Source organism: Dasypus novemcinctus, chromosome 21, assembly GCF_030445035.2.
Source record: "Dasypus novemcinctus isolate mDasNov1 chromosome 21, mDasNov1.1.hap2, whole genome shotgun sequence".
Lineage (NCBI taxonomy): Eukaryota > Metazoa > Chordata > Mammalia > Cingulata > Dasypodidae > Dasypus > Dasypus novemcinctus.
In genome coordinates, this window is record NC_080693.1 from 23,759,197 (window position 1) to 23,771,731 (window position 12,535).

At 58.6% G+C, this 12,535-nt stretch overlaps 2 protein-coding genes across 2 annotated transcripts in view; one reads left to right on the forward strand and one right to left on the reverse strand.

Moving 5' to 3' along the window:
* The window catches only part of STX8 (syntaxin 8), a 274,018-nt gene extending 271,992 nt beyond the window's left edge, over nucleotides 1–2,026 (forward strand). Inside the window, exon 9 of the mRNA XM_058283489.1 lies at nucleotides 1,869–2,026. Coding sequence (XP_058139472.1) covers nucleotides 1,869–1,936 — 68 coding nt within the window. The 3' untranslated portion in view covers nucleotides 1,937–2,026. The remainder of the gene's footprint in view (nucleotides 1–1,868) is intronic.
* A 5,968-nt stretch (nucleotides 2,027–7,994) lies between these two features.
* Nucleotides 7,995–12,535, reverse strand: part of NTN1 (netrin 1) — a 184,903-nt gene continuing 180,362 nt past the window's right edge. Inside the window, exon 7 of the mRNA XM_058283488.2 lies at nucleotides 7,995–12,024. Coding sequence (XP_058139471.1) covers nucleotides 11,696–12,024 — 329 coding nt within the window. The 3' untranslated portion in view covers nucleotides 7,995–11,695. The remainder of the gene's footprint in view (nucleotides 12,025–12,535) is intronic.

The window sequence follows — 12,535 nt, forward strand, 5'->3', positions numbered from 1 at the left end:
TAGTTGCTTCACCAGCTGGTGATTGGTAGTAATCCCTCAGCACCAGGGAGGCTTATCCCCAGGAGTCATGTCTCATGCTGGGGGGAAGGTAATGCATTTACATGCTGAGTTTGGCTTAGAGAGTGGCCACATTTGAGCAACATGGAGGCTCTCAGGAGGTAACTCATAGGCATCCTGCATTTGTGCTCCTGAGTGTGATGGAGTTGGACTCAGATGTGACTTCTATACACATTCCTCTTCTGTCACTTTTACTGAACCTGTGGTTGGCACTGGGGTTGGTGTATACTCAGTTGACTTGAATCTCTGGACTGGCCATGTGCCACCTGGGCCCTGAGCCTCAGCAGAGTTGCAACACCTACTCTCCAGTTGGCTGGACTTACCCAGGTCAGCTAACAAGGAGGTGAAGATGGTCAGACCACCACACCAGGGAACCAAGAGTGCCTACAACTGCAAGCAGGAGAATTGTATCCATCAGCCATGTGGGATCTAAACCCCTTCTGGATTTAGAGGTAGAGTGAACATCACCATCCCAGGGTCCACAGGATGGAGGAATGAAATATGGATTAGAGTGGATTTACTGGTTCTACTATACTATAGTACTATAGAAGTATTGTGACTCTAGCAATGGAAGAAATTGTATCATAGATGTGGAGACAGTGGCCACTGGAGTTGCTAAGGGCAGGGAGAGGGAAGAAGAGATGTGATGTGGGGGCATTTTCGGGACTTAGAATTGTCCTAAATGATATTGCAGGGACAGATGCTGGACATTATCTATCCTGCCATAACACACTGGGAGAGTGTAAACTACAATGTAAACCATTATCCATGTGGTGCAGCAGTGCTCCAAAATGTATCCACCAAATGCAATGAATGTGCCACAATGATGAAAGAGGTTGTTGATGTGGAACTGAAACTGCTCCTCAGCCCGAGGACAGCAGGCTTTGTGGCTAAACAGCAATGCCCTTCTGTGCATTTGTATCACCCATCACTCAGGCAGCATTTCCATGTACGTCCTCTCCTCTGCATTTCCTGGGGGCACCAGGAACTTCGTAGCGGCCCTGCCCTCGGCTCTGTCATGCCATCCTGAATCTGCACGTGGGGTCTGCTTATGGTGAGCACTCAGCAGACTCCAGGTCAGTGAGCGTGGAAGGCGCTGAGCTAACCAAGCGAAGGGGCTCCTTCTCTTGGGCCCACTTCATCAGCCTCGCTTGAAGGGATGGGCAGTGAGTCTGGACATGTGACCCTGAGCAGGTGGGACGGGGTCGGCGGCAGAGCTGATGGCTGGGAGCACTGCTGCTGCTGCTGCTGCTGCTGCTGCTCTCCTTTGTGTGTCCAGCCCAGAGATTTGGGGCATCAAACCCAAAAATGCTAATTCAAAAATCATTATATACAAAGAAAAAGTCCCTCTACTAGAGGATGTTTTTTTATGTGTGGACTCAAGAAGCAAAAGTGAAGAAACCCTGTGGAAAGTAGAGAAATAGCTTCTAGGATTAATACATACTTGTATATATATTTTTTTAACTCTAAAGCTTTTGTTGTAGCGGCGCTTCGACAACAATACAAAGGCCGACTGGTTAAGGAGGCCCTTTCAGCAGCCTTTACTCTCCCAGATCTCCCCAGCCTTGAGTAGGGAGTGCTGGCATTTGCTGGCACAACCCTCAAGGTGTTCTGGGGTCTCTCCAGCTCCCTCCCTTCTCCACCTAGCAGCCTGCTGACCCCAGCCCCTCCCACGGGAGCACCTGCTGAAGACTCGGGGGGAACATTCTGGAGAGCCGCGTTGGCTGTCTTCTCTGCAGACTCTCAGTAAGGCTGCGTGATGCTTTCCAGGGAAGAATCATTAAAAGGTACTTTCTGCTTCTTTGCTCCAGGGATGATCCTGGTGATCCTCTTGCTGCTCGTGGCCATCGTGGTCGTCGCCGTCTGGCCCACCAAGTGACAGCAAAGGGACCAGCCACTGCCACCTCTGCCCACAACACCCTTTTGGTACACGAGATCCACTCTCAATAAATAACCCCAGTGCTCCGAATCCTTGATGTGCGTTGCTTCCGAAAAGGCAAAGAGTTCGGTGGCTCTGGAGAGCCGCCCAGAGGCTTCAGCCCCAGGTGACCCTTTTGGTTTCTGCCTTGGTCAGGTCAAGTCGCCCTCTCCAGAGGTCCCCCCAGTGGTCTCTGTACTCAGGGCGACTGCCTATGGCCGCTGGTGGCCACCCCACACCGTCTTGTCTGCGGGGGGAGTCACATGTGGAATGACGAGTGAGCAGGCCAGGGAGAGGAGGGAAGGGCGTATGAAGGTCAGGGGGCCAGTGTGTACCCACTGCCCCACCCCGCTTTGAAAACCGTCGCCCCACAGCGCCCAGCACTTGGTCCAGCAGTGCCCGCTGCCGTTGGCTCAGAAACGTTTTTGGGCTCTCCTTCGGGACCTGCCTCCAGAACCGGAAGCCCGTCTTTCTGAATTTCCTCAGCGATGGCACGTTCTCGATTTCCACAGGTAGCCCGTCTTTAGAAGCAGAAGCAGAATCGAGTCTGTTGCAGGAGGTGGACGGAGTGGGCAGGCTGTGGAGAGTACCGTTTAGGGTTTGGAGAAAGGTGTGGCTCTGAAGGGAGGAGAGCAGTGTCTTTATCTGGGTGCTGGGCTGGCTCTGTCCACCCCGCGTGCGAGGTTGTGGGTGGGGTGCCTACGTGTATGTGTGCATGTGTTTTTAAAGAAAGGCGGACGGGTGGTTTGGCCCAAAGGATGCCAGGCCCCTGGGCACGTCAGTGAGTCCTGAGGCAGAATAGGTTTGAGGGCCGAGCATCGTGTCCCCCTCCTGTCTGTAGTTAGAGGGCAGGAGGGCCCAGCTGGCCTTGTTCTCCCCTCTTTGGCCTGAGGAGAGAAAATTAGGGGTGGCGATGGGGCAGTTTCCAGAGCACAGGATTTCACTGATTCCCTACTTCGGAAAAAGGAGAGAATGGGCCTGTGAGGGGCCTTCTGGAGCCTTCTGTGGAATTCCCAGATGCTGCCGGCTTCTGGCCTCAAGCATGCGTGACCTGAAGCCCTCTCTAGACAGGAGGAGGGCGGCGGAGCAGCCCGGCACGGCGTTCTTTCCTAGGACCGCCAGATTCCAGGTGTGCCGGAAGGAGCTGTGGCCTGGAATCCAGGTACCTGGCTCTCAAGCACAGCGGAGTCGTGACTCCCTGCGCGCCATACGTTATATATTGCTGCAAAAGACGCGTGTCCTTGTTGCTGGCCGCTCTCCCCCGGCCCGGCTCCGCTGGCTGGGACACACAGTGCTGTCCCGGGAGAAGCTCTGGAGCGCACGGGCTCCGGTCCATATCCACCAGAGCAGGCGGGATGGCGCTACGCTCCCGAAGCCCCCACAGCCCCGAGGGCTCAGACCCCAAATGCGATTCTTGCTCAGGCTGCTTGTCCGTCGCAGGTCGTCTCTTCTCCAGAGTCCGAGTCAAGGGACAGGACTGCTGCGGACTTTGCGGTGGAGAAGGCGGCTCCGGACGGTCTCGCACCAGCAATTCAACACTGAGCCCAGAAGCGAGCCCCTCACCTCTGCTCACAACCCACCGGCCAGATCTTGTCCCGGGGCCCCCCTCCACCTGGCCCAGGAGGCGGGGCGCCCGCAGGAAGTGAGGACAGGCCTCGTGGCTGCCGCAGCACTCGCTAGCTCTCGGCCAGGGGCTGCTTCCTCATCTAGAAAATGGAGAGAAGACAGTTTCCTACCTCAGGTCCAGAGGTCAGGGGTCCTGCATACGCTTTTTTTTTTTTTTTTTTTAAAGATTTATTTATTTATTTAATTCCCCCCCCCCCTCCCCTGGTTGTCTGTTCTTGGTGTCTATTTGCTGCGTCTTGTTTCTTTGTCCGCTTCTGTTGTCGTCAGCGGCACGGGAAGTGTGGGCGGTGCCATTCCTGGGCAGGCTGCACTTTCTTTTCACGCTGGGCGGCTTTCCTCACGGGCGCACTCCTTGCGCGTGGGGGCTCCCCCACGCGGGGGACACCCTTGCGTGGCACGGCACTCCTTGCGCGCATCAGCACTGCGCATGGCCAGCTCCACACGGGTCAAGGAGGCCCGGGGTTTGAACCGCGGACCTCCCATGTGGTAGACGGACGCCCTAACCACTGGGCCAAAGTCCGTTTCCCTGCATACGCTTTTGATCTAGTACAAAGGAACAGAGGTAGTGAGGACGTGAGGGGGCCGAGAACAGAGCTCCTCCATCTACCTGGATCCTCGACAGGCCGAGCTCCGGGGCCTGCCAGCCTCAGGCAGACCCGGGCCAGGCTGGGGAGGGTGGGGCCCTGGGAGCCGGTGCAGCAGAGCCTGGGGGTGGCTGGGGGGCGGACGGGGGGCAGTCTCGAGGCTGAGCCATGCCGCCGGGGAATGGGACCGTGAAGGCACGGAGAGGAAGAGGAAGCAGGCGCTTGTCAAGATGGGCAGCGCCTGGAGGAGAGGGACCGAGGGCCGCGAGGGAGCGCAGACCGGGATGCGCTCTCCCCGCCGGGCACCGGGCGGTTGCTATTAGTTCAGCCGATGGAAGAACAAGAATCTGCAGAGCCACGTCTTCCAGTTTTGTCGTGCAAAACCCCCAATGTGTCTAAACAGCCGTCTCCTTGGAGTCCCCCACTTTGGGACTCACGGGAGGCGGCATTGAAGGTCTGTTTGACTTTCTCACCTCCTCTTGACTTGCTCAGCAGGGAGCCCCGGCAACTCGTGGGGTGCCTTTGAGCCAGAGCCACGGGCTCCTGGCTCAGTCCCACGGAAAGGCCTTTTCAACCCAAACACTGAGCCGATGTCTGCACACAACAGCTTCTGTTCTTTCGGCTGAATGGGCTCTAGGCCCAGCCCCAGCATCACGAGCTGTGTGTCCCCGGACAAGTTACTTCACTGCTCTGGGCCCACAGGCAGGGGAGGCCGGATGAAAGGCTGCCCAGGAGCTTAGAGGGTGAGGACCCGCCGCGCGGACCTTGGGCAGTGCCGGCCAGCACCGGAAGACGCCAGCTGTCCGCGTTAGGCATCCTCAAGGGACGGGCTGCTCACACGAGACTCCCACCCCGCTCTACACCCCAGGGCAGACCCAGGCGGCCGGGATGAGCCACGCCGAGGCATCCCTTGCGCCGAGCCCCAGCTGGGTTCACGTGGCCTGTCGGGGTGGCCTTTCCCCGCGTGGCCCCGCAAGGCCTGGATCTGCGCCCTCAAAGGCAGCAGGGCGGCAGCGCGCGGGAGCTGGCCGCGTGGGCCTCACGGCCTCATCCCGAGCACAGAGAGCAGGGGTGAGGCCGGGCCTTGGCACCCCTCACCTCTGGTGCTTTTTCAGTGAAAACAAACTTTATTAAAATAACAGTCTAAGTATTGTTTAACTTAACCGATTATTAATTACAAACACTTTAAGTCTGGAGACCATATAAAGCAATACAAATATCTGGGTACAGCTGGTACTTTGGTTCCACTTAAGCCCCGTCGTTATTAATAACCGTGACTGAACCGTAGCTTTCAGGAGCCCCGAGAAGGCTGCTCCCCCCAGGAAGCCCCGGGCCCTGGTCTGGACACAGCCTCCCTCCGTTCGTGTATGGCTCTGCCGTGAGGAGTCCTCCCAGCTCGTTCCTCCGCTCACCCTCAGCCTTCCAGCCGACTGAGGTGGCTCCTTCTCCCCGAGCTGCAGGGCCCTGGCACGGGCCTCCCGCAGGCTGCCGCCCCTCTCCTGTGAGACGGTGCTTCTCGTCGCAGCAGAGCGGCCAGCCTTGTCTGCCCACTTTTCCTCCCAGTCAAGAAAGCATCCCGTAGCCTTCTTGGACCCCTTTACATGCTGTTTCTTTAGGTCCAAAATTAGTTGCATAAAGTAGCTAAACGTCACCTCTTAACTAACTGGGTTTTCTAACCTGGCCCTGCTAAAGTTAAGTGTTCCTTTTCTTATTTTTTTAAAAAAATGGGGCCAAAGGACCTGCCTCTCTTCTCGAATTGTTTCACCCGATTTCACAGATTTTCTCCCAACCACATGCCAACAACAGAAAGCCTTTGCCTCTTTCCAGCAGTGACTTGCTGTCCTGTTGAGTCTCCAGTTTGACAAAGCACAAGGAGTTAATCCATCCCTATACTGGTTTTCTTTCTGGCTCTGTCCTTGCTTTCACTCCCAGATTTTCTAGACATGTTTCTTCAATGTCTTTATTTAGTCTTAAAAGAGCATGGCGAGAGAGTCAACCATCCAAAACCTGGGGCACCTCTGCCTTGAGCAGGCAGACCCCAGCTCAGGGCACGGTCTTGGGAGGCTGAGGGGCAGGGGTGGAGGGTTTACAAATGCGTGGGCCCCCCTGACACCCACCCAGATGGACAAGCAGGCCCTGGGAAGCTCCGTGACCCAGCAGGGGTCTGGGCTTTTGACTGGGCCTCCCTGGACCCCGTGTCCCTGACAGGAACCTCTCGGCCTCAGCATTCCCGTCTTTAAAATGGGCTTTTCCGACCACCTTGGACCAGCGTTTTTAGCAGCGACCTGTTCCAGAGCCCTCCAGCTTGCCGAAGCAGCCTGTGTCCAGTACTGTGTGAGTTTGGCAGATGCCAGCGCCTTCTCTCCCCACCAAGAGAGGCAGGGGGGCCGAAAAGCTCGCAGAGGGGGCCCTTCACAAGCCACATTCTGATCCAGAGTGCCTTGCCTTCAGGCCTCGGCTGCGCAGGGCCCTGCAGCTGCCAATTCGGGCAGAGTCCCAAAGGAAACCGCCTCCCCAGAATCGCACGGGCTACGTTTTGAAAAAGGAAGGAAAAGAGCCGCATTACGAAAGTCCTCGAGACCTGGACCCTTGACCTCAAACAACCAAAACTGAGAATTGAACTTCCGAGAAAAGCACCCACCTCGTAGCCAGCCGCTCTGGGGTCTTAAATCTTGCAAATGGCCCAACTGGGTATGAACTGGCTACAAGGAAGAGACTGAAGTTGCCAAAAAAGCTTTCTCCTTGGCCCATCCGGTCAACTGAGACCTGTGTCCTGTCCCTGCCACCCACTGCCAGGCACTGTCATTCCCTTGGAGACTAACACCCCCAGAGACCACACGTGACTCGGACACCCACTCTGCAAGCACAGCTCTCGTTCCCCGGGCGAAACCCCACAAAGGGGGCTGGGCCGAGCCCATTCCTGAGAAGCAGCTGAAGGCCACGGCCAGCCAGCCCTCGGCACAGTGGGCCAAGGCCTTCCCAGGCCTAGCAGGCCCAGTCGAGTCCGAATCGCTGAGGGGCCCCTGTCCTCAAAACAGCTGGGTGCAGAACTCAGCTTCCCGGTGCCGATCGGCTCCACTTTGCATGGCAACACAACATGTTCCTAATGACTGAATTGTTTGTTTAATAAAGAAATCACAACCATTTGGAGGTTAAATATAGCCTCTCAGCAACCCAATGAGCTCAGCTCCTGGTGGCCATGTGGCACTGGCACCCGCCCAGACTCTGCACTGCACGGGGCCTTGAGCAACGGCTGGAAAAAAAATCCCTCTGCAAGATCTGTGCGTTTCACTAATCCGGAGTCTTTTTTCATGAGCCTTGACTTGGCTTTGACTGGAAGAAACTGGTTACGTAAAAGGCAAAAAACACATACTTGCAGGTTCTGAATCCAGCATGGAAGGTCCGAGGGCCCCTATGGCTGCTTCTGGGGCAAGAGGGAGGAGACCCTCTCACTCCTGCCCACCCCCACCTCCAATTCCCACCCCAGAGCCCCAGGGAGTGGCGAGGATGGCTCTCGGGGGTGTTTCTTGGAGAACCAAAATCAGATGGTCTCAGTGGAGGGCCTTTTAGCTAAAGATCTCAGGGATCCCACCCAACATCTTGGGACTTCTCAAGCAACACTGCCTTTTGGGGGTGGGGTTGGGGGGAGCATCGTTAGGGCTTTGTGTTGTGGAGCTGGGGTCTCCATCTCGGGGAGTTCACAGGCCAAAAGCCATATACTTTAAGTTGCCCAAAACTCACCGTCCTTCTCATTCGTCCCCCCTTGCCACCACCCAGTGACCACACCAGCAGTAAACTGGGAGACAGGACAGTGTACAAGAGTTTATTGAACTGATATCTGAATTTAGTTCTATCATGTGGGGCCCACGTTACAAGTTCCATCTGGGTCCAGTACAATTCTAATTAAAAAAAAAAAAAACTTAAAAAAAAATTCCACAACTTCTTCCATGTCATTAAATATATTCATATATAATAACCATAATATATTAGTATGCATCGGAAAGGGACACCGACCCAAACATTGTGTCATGGTCACAACTAAACATTTACACTTCTGAGCAAACAGAAATCCAAACCAGAGGAGGGAGGGAGCGAGGGAGGGGATGTGTGCTTGGGAGCGGGGTATGGGAGGGATGGGCGAGGACGCAGGAGCGGGATTGGCTTGGTTTTTGGCAGGGGGCAAAGCCCCACAAATACACATTTTGATACCCCTGGGGTATGGCTGTGGCTCGCAGGAAAGCCCGTCCAGGGGCTGTGGCCCAGGGACCCCGTTACTGCGTCAAGCTGGCCACTCTCTAGGCTTCAGAGGGGCTTCCCTTGGGTGTTGAGACCCCAACATTCTTTAGTTTCCCAAAAGGACCGTTTCCCAGGCTCTCGGGAACTCGGTTCTTCTCAACTTCAGTCTATTTCCAACCTGGGGCAGCTCCTGGCCTCCCTGGACTTGTGACCGCAAGTCCCTCCCTCCTGTTGGAGGAAACTGAGGACGCCGCCTCCTGCCCAGCTCTCTAAGGACAAAGGCTGTGGCCGGAGCCTGCAGGTGAGTCCACGGGCCCCGCTGTCATCCTGGAGTCAGGAAGGGGAGGGGCTAGGACAGCCCAACGTCCTTCCCCACGTCCCCCCACCCCGAGTCCTTAACGTTACTGTGTCCATAAAGCAGGCCTCAGCTGTTGGGCACCAGACCACCCAGCAGGTAAGGGAAAGGACAGCCGGGCAAGCTGTCTTTAAAGGGAAAAAAAAAAAAAAAGACTAATCTGCATGGTTTTCTTCACCTATATGTCACAATTCGGGTTAATACACTCTTTAAAATCAAAATCTAGTTCCATTTTACATCCTTCCTAACTGTACAAACCAGAACACCTCAATTCCTATTTCCATCTCTTGGGGAGCCGGGGATGCAAGGAGGGGTGCTTCCCCGAGGACAGGTCCTCGCTGCTGAGGGCCGGTGCTGGTGTCCGAGCAGCGGCGGTTCTGGCCGGGGCCCGTGCAGTGGGGAAGGCAGCCTGTGATGCTTGTGAAAGCCCAGTAGTGGCCTAATCTTCTGCCCGGCTGGTGTGGCCTCGCGGCCACATTCTCCAGGGGTCAGACCACTGCGTAGGCGGCCTGTGCCCTCGGGGTGCTGAGCCTGGAGGGTGGCTGACTTGTAGGCAAGCTACAGTGCTGCTTGGCAGGGTGCTGGCTCCAGCTGGGGCAGTGGGGGTGGGCTGGGGGAGTGGGCTTTGGAGATCACAAGTGCAAGCCCCTCAGGGACACGGGGGTAAGTCACACCCCAGGAGCGTTGTACCTTTCGGGGACGGTGGCCCCCGGGACACTAAGGGCAGCCAGCAAACCAGCACAGGGCAGAGGCGGGCTGGTGCTGGGAGAGACGATGCTCCCCTCCGGGGGCAGTTCTCTCTTCCCCCTTCTCCTGTTTTTTGGGGACTCCTCCAACCACCCCCAGAAGCTTTCCTACTAGCTCTTAAGAGCAGCCAAGGCCTGCCTTTCTGGCACCCCTCTCCACGGGCCCTGGGGCAGACCCCCAGCAAGTCTACACTCCAACTGCACCAACCTTGCCGCCGCCCCTTCCCCGCAGCTCTGCTCCAGGCTGGATGTCAAGGCCATCAGGGAGCAGTAATGAGGGCCAGTGTCTTGGGGGCACCCCTTGCAGCCGGTTCTGGGACTGGAGGGGGTAGGGCCACAGAGCTCCGTGCAGCAGAGGCAGGTGGCTGCTGGGAGAAAGCCGGCCCTGGGGCTGGAGCCCAGTGCTGCCACTTACTTGCCCTGTAACCTAGGGCTCATGTGCTTCCGCTTCCTGGCAGGTGGAAATGGGGGTGAGAACCCCTGTCTCGCAGGGTTGTCCAGAGGATAAGACGAGCTCGTGCGTGTAAAGTGCCTGGCGTGGAGCAGGTGCTTGGTAAGAGCGGGCAGAATCGGGGAGGCAGGGGGAGGCCGGAGCACCGCCGGCCTAAGCCTTGTTCTCAGGGCAACCCTTTGCAGCCACCAAATGCCAGCCGGGAAAATGAAACCAATTCCCTGACTGAAAGGGGAGCCGGGCCCCCAGGTCCGTGTGCCGGGGCGAGGACCCAGGCCGGAGGCCCCCAGGCAGTGCCTAAGCTCGGGGAGGCAGGCGCAAGGCTGGGCCGCTCAGGGAGCTGCAAGGCTCCAGGGTGCACAGGAAACGGCGCCTGTGTGGGCCGAAAGGTCTGGGGCTGTCTGCTTGGGGACCACGTCTCTAGGAGGCTTTGGAAAGGGGCCTTGGACACGCCAAAGAGGACACATGGGAGGCACAAACGAAACAGCCAGAGGGAGCCAGCAAGGTGCTGCCCATCGCAGCTATAGAAAGCAGCCGCAGGGCGAGGGTAGCTGCAGCGGGCCTTCCTGGCCCAGCAGCCTCTGTCCCTTCCCTGGGGAACCCAGAGTAAGGCAGCAAGGAGGAATGGTCTCGGCCACCTCGGCCCCAAGAACCTGGTCCCCCGTGCCCCAGCCTGTCGGGGCTCGGGTACCCCAGCACCTCGTGGAGGAGGCGAGCTTTCACCCCACGCCAGGCCCAGTGCCTTCCCAGCCTGCATCCCAGGCCTGTCCGGGCCCTGCCCAGCTGCTGACATTGCTGCGGGGCCTTGTGGGAGCTGATGTCATTACACAAATAGTGTCACTGCCGTACACCCAGCCGGTGCCCCTGCCCCCTCCCCTCCCCTGGAAAATATCATAAAAGGGGCTGGTTCCAAGTTTCCAAAAAGGAAACTCTCTGGGAGGTTTTGCCTTCGCAGTGCCTCCTCTCACAGGCAGTGCCAGCGTGAGGCAGTGACCACCCGGCTCGGGCTTCTGGGGGCGTCCTGGGGCCCACTGCCCTCTGTATGGCCCAGAAGCATGGGCCAGCTGGGGGGTGGAGGGAAGGGGCAGGGATCAGCAGCCCCCTCTCCTTCCTCTCCACAGATGGTGAACTCCCGCACAGCCCCCCGAGGCCCCACCCAGGAAGGGCCACCTCAGCAGGTGGCCGTGGAGACCAGGGGCCATGTAGGGGAGGCTGGGTGGACGGGCTGTGTCCACGGGCTGCGTCCCCTCCTCCCAGCGCCTGCCAGGCCAGGTATTCAGGGAGAAAGGAGGGGCTGTCTGGGGTGGGGGTTCGTCGGACTTGCTCGGCCCCGCCCAGGCAGGCCGTGAGCCTGGAGTTCACAGTTCTCCTCAAGTCCCCTTCTCTGTGCCGTTCCCTGTCCGTTCCTCGGCCCGGGTCTGACTGCCCACCTCCTCCACGGCGACCCCACCTAGCCCTGGGGAAGGGCGTCTCTGCTCTGGAAGGAGCCCCGTGAGGTAGCTAAGTATGGTCCTCATGTCGCCAGGGCCTGGCCTGGGGTGCACCCCTCCCCCAAACGGCAGCGCTGCCTGGCAGGGGCGGGGGTGGTGGAGGGGGCGGAGCCGCCAGAGGCCCCGCCCCCGAGCCCCGCGGCCCCGCCCCCACCCGCCCCCCCCCAACCGGGAAAAGCCCTCGCGGGCCCAAGTCCACGCGGGGCCGTGGCCCGCCCGCCGCTGCCTCCGGCTAGGCCTTCTTGCACTTGCCCTTCTTCTCGCGCTGCTGGAACTTGCGCAGCCGCCGCGCCCACGTGTCCCGCCACTGGATCACCAGGCTGCTCTTGTCGGCCACGATGCCGCTCTGGTCCGGCGAGTCCTCCGCGTTGCCCAGCAGCAGGTACTTCTTGAGGGGCTTGATTTTGGGGCACTTGCAGGCAATGTCCCGCGAGCGGATCCACAGGCTCTGGTCACCGCGACGAATGCGGCTCGTGCCCTGCTTGTAGACGGAGACGATGTTCACCGTGAACTTCCACCAGTCCCCCGCCTTGTCGGCCTTCAGGATGTGGATCTGCACAGCTGCGGGGAAGCACAGCAGGGCGGTGGGCCGGGGCTGCCCTGACGCCCCCTCTCTCCAGGGCCTGGGGGTGGGGCAGCCCTTCGGACAGCGGAGGAGCCCCACAACTGAGAAGTGACTGCACAGGGGATCCCATCAGGGAAGGCGGGGTGGCCCCAGGGGGCTCCACGGCTCCAGAAAGCTCATCCCAACTGCGCTCAGGGACAAGCCCCTTCTCAGCCGTGGCTCTCCCCATCCCACCCCCAGCGTGCACGAAGCAGAGAGGAAGCCTACAGGAACTGACCACACCCCAGCCCCGGGGCAGGCTCCACCTGCCCAGGCCTGGTGCCCTGCCTCACTGTGAACTCGGCTTTGGCTGCTGAGTGGACTTGAGCCCTCCTGCAGAAGGAGGAGCAACTTGTCCCCCCAGATTACAGATGACACACAGCCTGACTCCAAGGCTCCCCCACTCCTAGCCGAGGCAGCCACAGAGATGAGTGCCCCAGGAAACGCGGAGCCGTCCATCCCCCCCCA